At 38.5% G+C, this 12,030-nt stretch overlaps 1 protein-coding gene across 1 annotated transcript in view; it reads right to left on the bottom strand.

The window, feature by feature from the left end:
* Window positions 1-1,060: 1,060 nt before the first annotated feature.
* SHC3 (SHC adaptor protein 3) overlaps window positions 1,061-12,030 on the bottom strand; it is a 57,696-nt gene continuing 46,726 nt past the window's right edge. Inside the window, exons 10-15 of the mRNA XM_040091139.2 lie at window positions 10,192-10,318; window positions 9,019-9,166; window positions 7,965-8,061; window positions 6,961-7,155; window positions 4,430-4,725; window positions 1,061-1,385 (exon numbers count right to left, since the gene is read on the bottom strand). Of these exons, the coding sequence (XP_039947073.1) occupies window positions 1,257-1,385; window positions 4,430-4,725; window positions 6,961-7,155; window positions 7,965-8,061; window positions 9,019-9,166; window positions 10,192-10,318 (992 nt within the window). The 3' untranslated portion in view covers window positions 1,061-1,256. The remainder of the gene's footprint in view (window positions 1,386-4,429; window positions 4,726-6,960; window positions 7,156-7,964; window positions 8,062-9,018; window positions 9,167-10,191; window positions 10,319-12,030) is intronic.

The raw sequence follows: 12,030 nt of genomic DNA on the forward strand, positions 1-12,030 counted from the left end.
TAATAAGATTAATAGAATAGGAAAAAAACTTTATATAATGCTTAGTACAGTACAAACACCCCTTAAAGCATTTCCCAGTACCAAAAGTCAAGGGCACTTCTGCCAGAAATGTGTTTTTATTGTAAGTGTATTTTTTAAAGTTGATATTTAGAGAAAAACAGTAAATTTCCAATACCTATCACTTGCTGAAGGCCAAAATGAAGTTTTGCTTTGGCAAGTAAATGCAAGTGACATTTTCAAAACTGACCACTGAGTTCAGATAGTTTTCACTGCTTATAAGAAGAAAAGATTTTTCAGATATTTTTGAACAGTCGGGTACATCTTCTATTAGGCCTATTAAACACAAGTTATTTGAACTTGTCTAACCAGTTTGCAACATCTCATTTGAGACTGTTAGTTCAAGGACACTAGATCTTCACCATAAGCAGAGAACTACTTACAAATAACTTTAGCACTGAAATAAATAAATTGAAGTTACAGTACATTGTTACAATATCATTGGAAAAATCAGAGCACACACCTCATACACATAGAGATCACACCAAATAATTGCTTAAGTAAGTTACAAATGTTTTGAATAGCATCATATAAGAATTCAAGCTTGACATCAGAAAGATAAAATCCTTTTGATATCTATCAGTGACACTGAATAATGCTTTAAAAAACATTTTATGCTAAATTTCTAAGCTGGAATAGTTACTCAATTCAGATTCCTTCCATGGTTAACTAGCATAATCCACCTGTAATCCCCATAGCTGTGCTTCTTAGGTAAAAACAGAAATAAGATTTGTAATATTAAATTTCTCAAGAAATTGAGACTGCTGAATTCTATTTTTTTGTCTTTTTTTTTTTTTTTTTTTTTTTTTTTTTTTTTTTTTTTTTGGTAAAAACACATGGCACAGAAGATAGTTTTATGCTGTCAACAGACTGACTTGAAAAATATAAATATATACTGTATTTATATATATATATATATATAATGTGTATATACACTATCAACATTCACATTAGAGAACCTGAACAATTTTGTTGAAATTACTTTTAAGAAAGCCTTTTGCTCTGATTTCATGTCACATAAAGCATTGAAAATGTTCAAGTGTACCATATGAAATGGGGCTTCTTAAACTTAAACTTCACATATACTTGTGAAATATATGTGAATATGTAGAATTTTTTTAAATGTACATTTTGTTTTCACATCTGCAATTTCTACCAGTTATAGCTTGCAAGTTGCAATAACTAAAAGTTATCTGGAGTCAGTGTTTTCTTTCAGCAGGCTGTTGCAGGTAGAGTTCACTCACTGAAGAAACTATAGGCAAATTATTCTCAAGGTGATAGTTGATGAGATGACTTATGCTGTCAAAGACACGATCTTTTGTACGAACCTTCAAAAAAAGGATGCAAGAAGATAGATTAAAGAGTAAGGTACTTTTCCCCTTAACTTCACACTAAAATTGCCTAAAACTAAAATGACAAAATCATACTTTAGAAACTGATCCCTCTTCCATCAAAATTGGTGGAAATTTGGCACTTATCCAGTGTGGCTTCTCGTTTCTCTCTCACTCCCCCTATTCTCACCAAACAGATATTTTGCATGCAATTCCAGGGACCAGCCTACTCTTATTACTCTTTCTGAATATGTCTGCTTGAAAATAGTGAGTCCCATTTTTAGATCAATTTTTCTTCTTCAAAGGACCACCTACTTTGTTGAGGTGTTCACACCTCTTTAATTAGAAAGAGTTATTGTGTTAGATTTGTCACAAACCATCTTCTTTGTGCACCTCTGAATTTTTTGTGCTTAAGACTTTTTCCTTTCACTACTCAAAAATTCCCTTCCTAGAAAGAGATCCACTCACCATATGTGCTTAGCTTGGGTTTGCCCTATGCTGCAGAATACATCCCTCTGCCTTTGGAACTGAATCACTTCAGGACAGGAAAAACAATTTTTCTAGCCCACATACCAGCCCTCTGTAGCAGCATCCTGATGGTATACAATATTCCACCCATGAGAGGAGAAAACTGATATTGCAGGATAAAGCAGTCAAAATAATCAGAAGCCAAAAACTAATCTACAAAGTGATCTTTAATTATTTAGCCACATGTTCACAAAGCATTTCCTTCCTCTGTTTCAAATGAGTTAGGCATACAGCTGCTACAGGCAGAGCACAGATCCACCCCAAGCAAACATCATGTGGCACTAAAACTTTTATTGGGCTGGCACTACACTGCATCAAACAAATGCCTGCAAGCATTGTTCTGAGTAAAAAATGTCATCTGGTCTCCTTGAACTATTCTCAGGAAGTGAGAACAACTTGTGTTAAAACTTTTGAAAGTCATCTTATGTTGTGGTGGACACCTCACCTGAAATAATTCAGTTTCATTATTAAGTTCTGTAAAATTTGCTAGAAGCTTAACATAATATGTCAAAGGGTTTAAAACAAACAAACAAACAAACAAACAAACAAACAACCCCCCACAAATTTGGCATCTGATGCTTTCTGGTCAGTCTACATGTATTTAGTCACTGAAGGAAACCAAAAGGCTCTCCCAATTTCTGAAGCATTCTGCTTTGAAATGTCACTTTCTCCAAAATAAAACTATATTTTCAAAATGAAAAGATACCTTTAAAAAATAACTAACTTCACTTATCTGTAATCTAACATGTTCTTACTGTAAGTTAGACATTCTACCATCACCAGAGGTCTAATTCTAAGTCTAGAAAAATCCTACAGTCCTCCATTTTAAGTATCTATCATCTGAAAAAGGGATCTCTTTTCCCTTTTTTTGAACTTTTTTGTTAGCTGGATGAGAGCAGAAGCAACTGGACAGTTAACTCTGCTCTGAGAACACACCCTTAAGACCTGTTATGTGTCACTAGGTAGTGAATGCGAAATTAGTTTTAGGCAACAACTGTGTGAATCAGTCGTCAAAAACAATCCCGTTGAGACCATGCAGGACAAAGCCACTGGCATGCTGTGGCGGCTGGCCACACACTGGCATTTTATAGACGATTCTCCACTTTGACAAGTTGCAAATAGGGCTGCTCAGAAGCTGTGTCAGGATCCCACAAATCGTACAGACAGCACAGCTGTCTGTAACTTAGTACAGCTGCAGAAAATCGTTGTTCTGGAACAGTGCCTTCCAAGCAAGGCACCTCAGAGTCACTTGGGCCATGGCGATACAAGCAGCCTGAGGGAAGGGATAGGGGCAGATAACAAGCAGGTCCCTAACCAAGGAGGTCAGCAAATTAGAGATGCAGTAAAGGCAGTGCAGCAAAGATGGAAGGGCCCTCCAATTTGTACGGAAAGAAAATGCCTGGAAGTCAGCTCAGGACCTGAGTATTCCATGGAGTCAGCACTGCAGTAGAGCTCCTCGTGGGACACCGCATTCCTGCACTTGCCGCGGTACACAACAGTGTTTCCTTTGCAGTAGCCTGTAACAATTATTTATGGGTTTTCGTGGAAAAGAGAATTAGGCTACTTTGTTGCAGGAAATTGGCAAATTTTAGCAAAGGAGGCTGCCCCTCAAGAGGTGCAGAGCTACTCCCCTGGACTGGTGTGCCCATCAAACGCAGGATTAGGCAGCTGGCGCCTCAAAAGTGCAAAAGCATTCTTTGACTGGCCTTATGTGGCAAATGTAATTAATTGCAGCAAGTACCATGCATGAGCCTCATGACTGCCTTACAGACTCTGCGGGACTGACATATTTCTGCCACAGCTTTCTCAGCTCAAACACCAACAGGACAACTCCTTTATGGGAGCTTCGCACTTACCTTGGGGCTGGTTATCTAAAGCTGTCTTTTATAGAGGAAAAGGCGTTGCCTACTTGCAGCTACCAGAAGCCAAGAATAAAACTCATGACAGTGATGTCAATCTCTTTGAAGAGTTTATGCCTCCACAGAAGCAGGACAGGACAGCTACAGAAAACTAGAGCTCCCTTTTCCCCTCCAGCCTGCAGTGGGGAAGGTGCCCCCATCAGCAAAGGGAGTCTTTGTGCAGTTAAGAGATGGAACAGGCTTACCCCAATTCTCTCCTGAGAATTCATGCAGGAAAATACAGAGGGCCTGGTCCATATCCCAGGTAACAGAGATGCCAAGTGGAAATTGCCAGCATGCAGGCTAGCCAAACCTCCCTCCTTTAGTGAGAAAACTGAAATGGCTTGGCTGCACTTTTGACCAAGACTGCACAACACTGGTCAAAGTGTGAACTTGCTTGGGAATCAGGTCCCTAAGGCTCCCTGCAATGTGCAGAAATCATGTGCTAAGTCTTCTGCTAGGCATCAGAGAGAGAATTAGAGATGTGATGGCACATCAGGGATACGAGGTGCTGCTTATGATAAAGTGTGAATAAGCTGTAAAGAAGATTAAAGGCATTTAGAGACAATTAGTAGAGTCAGAAACCTCATCTATTAGTGAGGAGTCAGTGCTTACAGTTCCTTCTGGGTCCACCAAAAGAAGATGCTTGACTTGTCCTTTGTGCATGCCTGTCAGCACATAGGAGCCAGGATTTGTGGTACTCTTCCTCACGAGGAAATCTCCACATTTCTTTAAAAGCTGTTCTGCTTCTTTCCTGCTCATCTCTCCTTGGTACCATGGCTCTGTACTCAGCTCTTCAGCTGCGGTTTGGACAGCTACTCTGGATAAAGGAGGACTGGTGCACCCCATGGAGGTGGATTTCTTCAACATAGCCTCAGATGATTGATTCTTGAGAGCATCTTCAAATGGTTCTTGTTATGGAAACAGAAACAGGAGCAGGATCATTCAGAGGTAAATCATGTACCAAAATCACGATATTCTGGTAATTTTAAACTGTATTTATTTTGCATTACAGCCACTTCTCTTTATCTTTATGAAAAAAATGAGGGAATGTACACTACTAGACTTACTGATTTATACAATATATTAAGATTGAGGAGTGTAATGCGTTTAAAATGTATGTTAAGCACAGAACAATACTGATAAAATCAGACTGAACCTTGGCAGGATCTTTTGAAAGGTATTGGTTTATTTCAGTAGTGGCTATTGTCAACAGCTCTATTTATATGATCTGGTACCAGGCAAATCCCTCCTTCAGTATTTCTAGGTATGTCAGACAGTTTAATTTCAAATAAATTGCATGATAGGAGTCTCTAATGTCATTATACTCATATCAGGTCTCTGTTCAAACAACTTATTAATTTAAAAATTATCCATTACTGAGTCTCCAGCCCAAGGCTATGTCTAGTAGGGAACATTCACCCTCACTACTCAGCCTACTCCTAGCCTCCATCTAGGAAGAGAACGTTGCAAAACATACACAGGTTAACACATTTAATGCCATTACCTAGCTAAAATCAGCCTTGGGGAAGCATCTTTTAAACCTCAGCCAAGTCCTGAACTCAGTGCAATTGTAGAGTTGAGTGGAAAGAAGTGTCATTATGGATCCCAACAGTCTTACAGAAATAGCAAATATGTCATAGGGTGCTTTGCTACATGTTGTACTGACCTCTTGGAAGTTATTTACTCTTGCAAGACCTTCATCTGGCCCACAAAAAGAAATGTTCTGTGCCCCTAGGCTTACAAAAGGACTTCTGGAGAGTGGCACAGTGAAGCGATACACCAGCTCTAAATAGATTGTTCACACACAAGGCGTACAAAGCCCTGTTTGCGTGGGGCCACAGAGAAGCTAGTTTAGGTCAAAGAGGGAGGAAAAATATTGTGCTGTCACAGCTTATTGATATCTCAGTCAGTTATTAAAAACAGTTTATAAATATCTTCACTATAACGCAGTCTGCACAAAGTCCAACATATGTTTAGCTCAACAAACCACTAACTTAGGGCTAATTAGCACATTTTCTAATAGTACTTTTCTCTCATTTTCCAATGGCTGATAAGAGTCAACGTCCCTGATTTCAAACAGCAGATTTTTCTCATTTCAGGTCTATATTCACAGACAGTTATTATCCCAACTTCCTTCCCTCCTCCATTCTTACAACTGAAAATCTCACTAAGCTGTGGAAATAGAGCCATAGCTCAGCAAAAACATGCCAGGAGGGTGGTGGGTGGGTTTTTTTTTTTTTTTTTTTTTTTTTTTTTTTTTTTTTTTTTTTTTTTTTTTTTTTTTTTAACTGAGATAGCAGGAATGTAGATATTTTCTTTTACAAATAATTTGTAGGCACCAACTGCTTTGTCTCACTGCCTTCTAATTATGTGAACTGAATGAAATAAAGCATGGATAAGCAATTTATCTGAGGTAGGAAAAGCACAAAATCTCAAGAAAACTCTCTGTGCATCAAATGCTTTCAGTATTACTTCATTGTTTTCTCAAGGCTGAAAACAATGTATATTATTAGCACAAATACCAAACTATGGCTGATGCTTAAGCCATGGTTTTGCAGCTATGGTGATGTTTCTGATCTAGGAAAAGCTGCCTTCAAAATTGGTACAGATAGGACAGTAGGCCAACCCAGAGTAAGTGGCAACTCAGTAATTTAATTTCCATGCTAGATTCCTTGTGGCACAAAGCTTTTCATATGTGCATTGCCTTCCTTGTAACATACTCACAGGACAGGCTGAAGGCAATTCTCCACCCATCCATACCTTCACCCTCCTTCTTCACTTTCCTGCGTGGCAAGCTTCCTGATTATTTTTTCTTCTGACATAACTGCCTGCGATGTTAAGGATAACATGGACTGCAACTAACTTTAACTCAGATATTATACAGACTAGCTCAAAGTCTTCAGCCACCCTTATTTTAGTTCAGTCCAATATGAAACACAATGGATTCTGAAATTCACCATAATTACACCAGGAACACTAAATTTGGAAAACTAAAAAATGTTGGTGTTTTTGTTGTTGTTGTGTTTGTTTTTGTTTGTTTGTTTGTCTGTGTTTTTGTTTGTTTGGGTTTTTTTAATACAGAACTAATGCATAAATATATTTGGTCACTTGATTCAAAGGAAGTGAATAGGAAGGGAACTCACTCATGTCAAACAGATCCTTTCCTGGACTGGTTGCTTCAGCATCCTCTGCTGTTCCACTGAAGGTACTTTCAGCATCTGCCTGAAGTGCCAACATATCTTCTCTATTTATATGCTGGGTGTTTACATATATTGGCAGATCTGCTGTTGGTGCTACTTCTGATGTCTCCTCTGACACACTACAAATATCCAGAGATCCTAGAAAATGCAAGACTTTTTTTTTTCTTTTTCTTTTTCTTTGTTTTTTTGTTTGGGGTTGGTTGGTTTGTTGGTTGTTGGGTTTTTTTTGTAATTGACAGAACAGTGTTGAGCAATTATCATCACACCACATCATCACAGGTTTAAAATTTCCTGGACTCGGAGATGTAAACGCAATATTACAACAGTAGAAAAGTGTTAATTAATGGATTCAGAACTGTGTTCCAATGAAGGTATGATGGGGCTGTTTCCCAGGAGGAAAGGAAATATTTGTAAATAAAGATTGTAAATTTCAAAAATTATATTCTGTTGGGGAGTCATGAGAGGAGGAGAAGGTATAAAATCCTCAAATGTGTACAAATTAACAACAGAGAATATATTCTGCCATTAGAACATAAGAGTCTCTAGAAACACAGTAAAGTTATCACATAAAGCTGGATGGGGTGAAATTTTATATGTGCTTTGAAATTACTTGAAATTCAAAGACAAGAAAAGGAACATTATGCACTATTTGCTGTTTGTTAAGTAGGGAGCATTGCTTCACATTTTGAATTAACCTTCTCACTTTAGGCTTTTCATTAGAGAATTCTATTTTGCATACCTTAGTGGGTCAGATTTTCAGAACAGATCATACAGCAGACCCTTAAATATCATAAATTTCACTGGTATTAACTAAACTAAAACTCAGACAAAAGGAACCTATCAACCTAGTTCAGTTCATTGCCTTTAGACTTTGAGGCATCAGGCTTTCTCATGCTTTGCCCTTCAAGACCACCTGCAGTACCACAGACGAAAATAGCAAAACTCACCTTGTTTAGCAGGCCCATGATGCAAATCTTCACTGAATTTTTCTCCTAAGTGATGGCTCTGATAATAAATTTGCTCGCCTCCCACTCCTGATGCAGACTAGAATGGACACATGCAAGGAATTTTTCAATTGTCTTTAAAATCTCTGACACATTACAAGTGGCTCTGCCAATTTCCTTGGATGTATTTTGTGCACCCTCACTCTTCCTTTCCAATTAATCATAATGTAGAATATATATATACCAAATATATTTCTGTAAGAGTAAAATATTACCAGTGACCTTCATGTGTTCTTCCCTGATTTCCGCTTTTAGTGGCCCCCATGATACCAAATGATGCATCATTTCTTTAGTTTGTATTCACATAGCAAGTCTTGACAACCTGTTGCTGGGAAAGGTGTTCCAGAGAAACACACATGGGACCAGAAGACAAGCCCCAGTACTCTTCACAGCATGAGCTGAAAGATTCACATTGGTACCAGGGCACTAAGGGGAGTGTGTTGGCTACAGACATGGCCCCTCTGGATTTAAGCAGAGTTGTGCTGGATGTGAAAACATCTCTTAGGAGGCTACATTGACACTGCAGTCAAACCTTTGACAGGAGTGCTAGTAGAAATATTCAAGTTGATCTTCATTCAGCATGAGGGGGAAAACCTACTTAGGAATCTGGCTAAATTCTAATCACTGCCCAGTCATTAACATAATGAACTGTTAGCAATTACAGCACTAGATTATTTAAATGATTCTGCATTAAATCGTTCCCAGTTAATGTGCACTATTTGATACTCTCTGAAGCAGACATGGTTTCTGCAAATATAGTTGCCCCCAGTGGATTTCTGTTCCTCAAACCTGGTTAATCTAATACCATGAGGATTTCACTTCTTTTAATTTTTTCTGAACCTGCCTAATGTGTTGTCCCCCTCGATTTGCAATGGCCATTCAGAAACTGGCCAGAGTTTCTATACTTATAGACCATTTCAAGATATCCACCGTAAAACCATGTCTTTTAAAAATTTTGGATCAATCAGCAGGAGAGTAGAAATGAAATTATACTGACCTCAGCTGTGTTTGCAGCAGTGGGACACCTTGTTTTGAGCCTGGCATCAAGACATCCGCCAGGTATTTTATTTGGGATGTTGTTGTAATAGTGATGCTCTGTTGCCTCGTTATCTTCCTCCATCCATGGGTCCTCGAAACTCTGCATCCTGTAAGCAAGAGAGTGCTTTCTTTTGCCTCTTGCTTGTAAAGCATGTACAAATACTTTCAGCAGGTTAAGGCTGCCTGTCAACTGTATATTGTATGGACACTTCAGCTACCACTGAAAGTCAGGAAGCAATGATGGATCGTTCAGCAGATCATCTCTGTTTAGACAAACTGACATAAACCTCCTTTGCAATGGAACAAATTCTTTATGCTGAGTAGAGTATGTTTAAACTTGGCTTTAAAGACCATTATAAACTACATTAACAAACAACTTTATCTAACCTTAAAATAGCACTTGTAATATTATGACTTGATTGACTGACTAGGCTCTAAATCTTTGTCTTTAGCTATGACTACTCTATCGCCAACGTAATTCTGCAAGAACTTCACAAAGACAAGAAACTGAATACAGCATGCTTCCATATTATGATAGTAGCATTTCATATTCCCTATATACCTGGTTTTGCTCTGATGTAAGAGATTACAGAAGGTACAAATTCACTAGGGTTTCCAGTAATGCTAGTAAGCACATAGAAATCCATGTCTCTAAAAAAATCAGAATTTTATTTCCCAGCCTTTTGAACACATGTAAGCAGACAGAGTTTGTATCCTCTAGATATCAAGGTAGTCAAACCTCCCTGCAATACATCACGTTCCTAGAAATATAACCCTAATATGAGAAATACTGAAACATCATTAGTAATTTTGGAAGCCCAGCAGTCTGACCTACACCAGCTAAACTGACACAGCTGCTGTGGCAGTAATGAGGAAATACCACAAATAACAACCATTCTTGGCCATCCAACTCTGCTTACTAACTACAGCACATAACACATTTAAACATCATTGGATGTTAAATGTACTTTACTTCTTTCATATTTGTTAGATAAACACTGTTTTGCTAATACAGCAGAAATCTTTTTTAAGTATTCAAGTCCTGTCTGTCTCCAGCAACACTGTCCACATTTTATCCAGTAAATTGAAAGCTAAAGAAGGTCCTTTAGCTGTCTTCTGCAATTGCACTCACCTATCAGGGAAAATAGGTGTCTTAGTGGGGCATTGCAAGTACTGCTTAAATCGAAGCTCAAATGCTTGCCCTATGGTGCTGATGACATCCTGGGCCAGGCCATCACAGCATTCCAGTATATGACAAGCTGAATGAAAAAGATTGACATATGGAAATCACTGTTTATGTCATGGTGGGATGCAATGACCTATGACAAAACACCACATGTCAAGCTTAGTTTCCCTATTAGTGAAGTGAACATTTCAATAAAACCCAGTTCTGATACAGTGAATTTCAGTCAATCACAACTATTTAAAGGTTAAATAAAATTGCACTGATGTATAAATGCAATAGACAAGCTCACAAATCTGTTCCACTATTTTAACAAGTCCACAAACAGAAAAAAAATCATAAAATTTCAGTTGTTATTACCTAAACGCAATAGATAATATAAGAATTATAAGCTTTAAATTGAAATTACAAAAATATTAATAGATGGTAATAGCAACAAAAGCTTTATTTGTTTTCCTCAGTTTAATTACTTCACTTTTATATCTAATCACCCCAAGTTCACAAGCTGCTCTCTTTTCCCAAACTACAGACTGAGGGAGGAGTAGTATTCACAATACTTTCTAGATAATGAGCCCTCATCTTATTCCAGGAATACAGAGATTGGTACTTTTTCCTGCTTGTTTGCATGGAGACACTCCCAGCAAACTGTGGGGTTGCTGAGGAGTGCAGAGCCAGCAACCTGATTAACTCCATCACTCCATGTGCAACTTCTCTGAAATCACTGTAACAGAGGCAGTAAAGGGGGAGGCTAGCAACGCAAGCTCTCTTCCTATAGAAGACCAAGAAACCTTTATCAGCTGTCTGAGCAGCCAAATCTGTCCTGGTTTTAAATCAGGAAATGGCTTAGAAGTCTCATCATGTGTGAAAACACAGAGGTCAACTTGTGAAGTGCTCACTCAACATTGCAGGAGTACAGATGGGTGCTAAGAGATGGAAACTAAAGATCTCAATGAACAACATCTCAGTGACACCCAGAGAAGCCCAGATGAGTTAATTTTCCATACTCAGAGTTGGAGAAGCATGCTGTCTACTGGCTATAGCCTGGATTGGACTTCAGACTGGTTCTTTTCCAAGTTCAAAGTCACTGATTTTTTCACCCCTGAGTGCTTTAATAACCTGAATAGAAACTCTTCAGCTGAAAACCTTCATTTTAGTACATGCCCATTGCCAACTCACTGGAACCAAGAGCATTGGCTGTCAGTGTCCTACAAATAAGGGTTGGTCATGACATTTAGTTGAAGTAATACCAAGACTAAGTAAGTTTAGATATTAATTTTTCAGAGGCTGAAATATTGGATAGACTTCTGAAGAGGCCAGAATAAAGGGTCAAGAAACCTGCAGCTGGGCAAGTATGGAATGTCTCTTCTGCAGCAGCAGCAGCATCAGCACCTCATTCAGCATGAGATGGCACCAGTCACAGTACCAAAAACAGTGGTATTCTTTTCTCACCCTAGAGCATCTGCTGTGCCAACCAGCAAGTTGAAATGCCTCATCCAGGAAAAATGTCCCTAGCTGCATGTTGAAAGTGGATTCAGCAGAAAAAAGCAGGACCTCCATGTGTCCAAAGATGGAGGCAGACATCCCTGACTGGTAGTAAGGTGTTTGCTTTTTCATGCCATCTGCAACACTGCTATTGGCATTGAACAATCAGCCCCCATGGATGGTGCACATTTATCTCTGAAAACATGGACCAAAAGTGTTTTAGCCAAAAAAGGCAGAGATGTTTGCACTCTATAACCAGAGTGTGAATTTAAAGAGGTGACATCACTCACTGCTAAACCTTTCTGG

The sequence above is a fragment of the Hirundo rustica genome, chromosome Z, assembly GCF_015227805.2.
Source record: "Hirundo rustica isolate bHirRus1 chromosome Z, bHirRus1.pri.v3, whole genome shotgun sequence".
NCBI classification, from domain to species: domain Eukaryota; kingdom Metazoa; phylum Chordata; class Aves; order Passeriformes; family Hirundinidae; genus Hirundo; species Hirundo rustica.